This window comes from Musa acuminata, unplaced genomic scaffold, assembly GCF_036884655.1.
Source record: "Musa acuminata AAA Group cultivar baxijiao unplaced genomic scaffold, Cavendish_Baxijiao_AAA HiC_scaffold_1035, whole genome shotgun sequence".
Lineage (NCBI taxonomy): Eukaryota > Viridiplantae > Streptophyta > Magnoliopsida > Zingiberales > Musaceae > Musa > Musa acuminata.
Genome location: NW_027021249.1, coordinates 136494 through 139235, shown reverse-complemented (window position 1 = coordinate 139235; position 2742 = coordinate 136494). Strand labels below are relative to the sequence as shown.

General features: G+C 42.8%; 1 protein-coding gene across 1 annotated transcript; it reads left to right on the top strand.

Annotated features, from left to right (window-relative positions):
- LOC135665678 (uncharacterized) lies at positions 1-2328 on the top strand. Its single transcript, XM_065177284.1, has 3 exons — positions 1-265; positions 336-406; positions 481-2328. Exons 1-3 carry the CDS (start codon positions 121-123, stop codon positions 2326-2328), a joined length of 2064 nt encoding a protein of 687 aa, XP_065033356.1. The 5' UTR covers positions 1-120.
- The last annotated feature ends 414 nt before the right edge of the window (positions 2329-2742 follow it).

Here is a 2742-nt window from a genome sequence, read left to right as displayed (position 1 = left end):
CTCACTTCCTTCTTATTGGAGTCATCTAAGTTTCACACACATGAGAGACAAGAACACATGTTTCTGCTTCATTTAATTGTTGGCTGTGCAGGGTCTTAATTGCTGAAGAGCTTCATAGAAATGAGGGAGGGTGGTTCGGCTTCGAACTTGGCGGTCGTTGAGAGGAAGGAGACGCGGAGGAAACCTGGGGGATGCATCGGTGTCTTCTTCCAGCTGTTTGACTGGAAGAAGAAGAAGCAGTTCCCCAAGAAACTGTTCCCTCCTGGTACCTCCATTTGCCACCCTTCCATTGTAGCTGTTCGTCTCTTCACTTGTTGCTTATTGTTCCATTGCAGTCACTGCTGCAAAGCGGGTGTTGAGGAGGATTGGTGGGCATGAGAAGCTGACTGTGGCCAAGCACTTGCTGGTACTTCTCCATCACATTGTTGTGCCTTGTTGTCACTGTTGTGAGTTTGCTTGAAATCTTTTGCTTGCATCAAGGTTCCACAAGAGAATAGTGGAGGCATTGCGGCGGTGAAGAGAGCGGAGACTGGCAGATCATGTTCTTCTCAAGATAGTCTAGCTACAGGAATGTGTACTCCCGGCTTGGTGGCCAGGTTGATGGGTCTCGAGTCCATGCCCGTTGCTCACCATGACAACACAAGACATGCTTCGACTTCGGATTTCGACGACGTCCAGTGTCTGAAAGTTGGTTCAAGGCCTCAGAAGTTGCCGAAGACGGGGAGATTCTTGAAGAACCGGCGGCCTACCGGAAACGCCAGCCGGATCGGTTCAGACGCTTTGCAGCTCAACATGAGCTTGGAGCAGCAGCGCAAGCTCGCTCTGCTGTTGAAGAGCCAAAGGACGCCCTCGAAGAGGAAGAAAGCCCGGCTAGTGGAGGTTGCTACCAAGATCTTGGAACCGGGTTTGCAGTCCAGGAACCGGTTGAAATTTGGCATCACCGGTGTGGGCATTTCGTCGAACATTGCAGAAGGTTCTGACGCTCCCTTCCTGTCAAAGAAACCTGATGAACCCTTGTGCTATGATTTCCTCCTCGGCTCCTGCACGAGCTGTGGCAACTTGGTGGAAGTGGTCGACTTGAGGTCAACTGACAATGCTGCACAAGGACTTGATCATGGACATGGTGCTTTGGACTCCGACTATGGTTCAGCATCATCATTACCATCATCATCTTGTGATACAGCTGTGCTGGGAAGTGAGAAAAGAGTAAGAACACTTCCAATTCGAGGGGAAGATATTAAGAGGAGTTCTTCACTGATTACTGCAAAAGGTCAGAGCAGAGCAGCACATTTGGCTCTTGAAGCTAAGACTAATAGTGTTCACAGCAGGGATAGGAAATGCAGTGTAAGAAATGAACAGGATCTGTGCAGGATGCATGAGAGTATTGCTCCCAAGCAGAACAATTGGAGGCTGAGTCAGTCAACATTGTCAAATGAAAATTTGGTCTCAGGGTCTAGGCAGCATAGTCGGCAGTGCAACACAAGAGGCTCGAATGCGGTGATTGGGACGAAAAAGTTTGCTGCTGCCAACAAAAGCTTCGAGAGTCGGACGCTTGCAAATTGCAGAACTAGAGCATCAAAGAAAAATGTAATGAAGCTGGGAAAATGTGATCTTGATCAGGATAACATGGTTCCTAAAGGAAGACCTATGAGTAATGGAGCCTTCATGAAGCAAAGAAATCTTAAAAAAGAGTTGGTGAAGTCCAAAATTTCAGGATCGATTGGTAATCACCTTAGAAATCGGACTAGCATTAGAAGTGATTCACAAGAAGATGCGAAAGCTGGTGGTGGCAGTAGAAAAAAGAACAGTACAAGTCCTTCGATGCTTAATTCACGAACACGGCAAGTATCAGGGTCTACATCCCATCAAAATAAGGTTGAGAGGAGCAAGGCCTTCAATGAGCTCACCGGTTGTACTTCTCCAAAGGAACTTGTATTAAGTCAAGAGAGTGAAAATTTGTCTTCACAAAATGAAATAGAAGAAGATGCATTGTTTGCTTATCTTGAAGATAAAATAACAGATCTGTCCTGTTTGGATGAGAACAACTTGCAGGCAGATCATTATTTTCCAGGAATATCTTCTCTTTCAATTCTAGAAAGGATGATATCTACACTACTGAATAGAGGGTCCCCATCTCCGAAGAATACTGATAGAGCGAAAAATAACTTACATTTATCTTGCATCGATTCTTCTGACGATGCCATCTTTGATGGACAAAGAGCAAAAACAACTGAAAAAGTTCAGGCAAGTTACAATTATTTGGATATTCAAGTTAATTTTCAGACTGGCATTAAGCTTTCAAATTTTCTGTTTTGTGCATTTGCATGACTTCATAATCACAAATGGTTCATAGACAAAAATTCAAACTAATTGCATTAAACAGTTGCAATTTGCTAGATCTTTGCTGAAAAATACTACATGTCAACCAGAATCTGCAAGAATAAATTTATGCATTATATTTATTATTATATCTTCAATGATTTCATATTTCTCTGAATATGTAGCATATTGTGAATAATGTCTTATCAAATTTTGAGTTAACTTTACTTAATTATCTTTGTTTAAAAATTTTGTAGTCAGAGATTTTAGAAACAGTGTTTAGAATAACAATAAACTTCACAAACTCTCTTTCTCTCTCTCGAAAGACATGTTGTTTTTGTATTTGAGTGGACTGCAGCATCATAGATCCAGTAAATATAGAGAGATGCAACTTGCAAGAAGCCCTTAATTTTGAAACAACTA

Coding starts and splice junctions, on each gene's coding strand:
- LOC135665678 (XM_065177284.1), top strand. CDS start 121: ATGAGGGAGGGTGGTTCGGCTTCGAACTTGGCGGTCGTTGAGAGGAAG. Junction 266..335: donor CAAGAAACTGTTCCCTCCTG/GTACCTCCATTT, acceptor GTTCCATTGCAG/TCACTGCTGCAAAGCGGGTG. Junction 407..480: donor CTGTGGCCAAGCACTTGCTG/GTACTTCTCCAT, acceptor GCTTGCATCAAG/GTTCCACAAGAGAATAGTGG.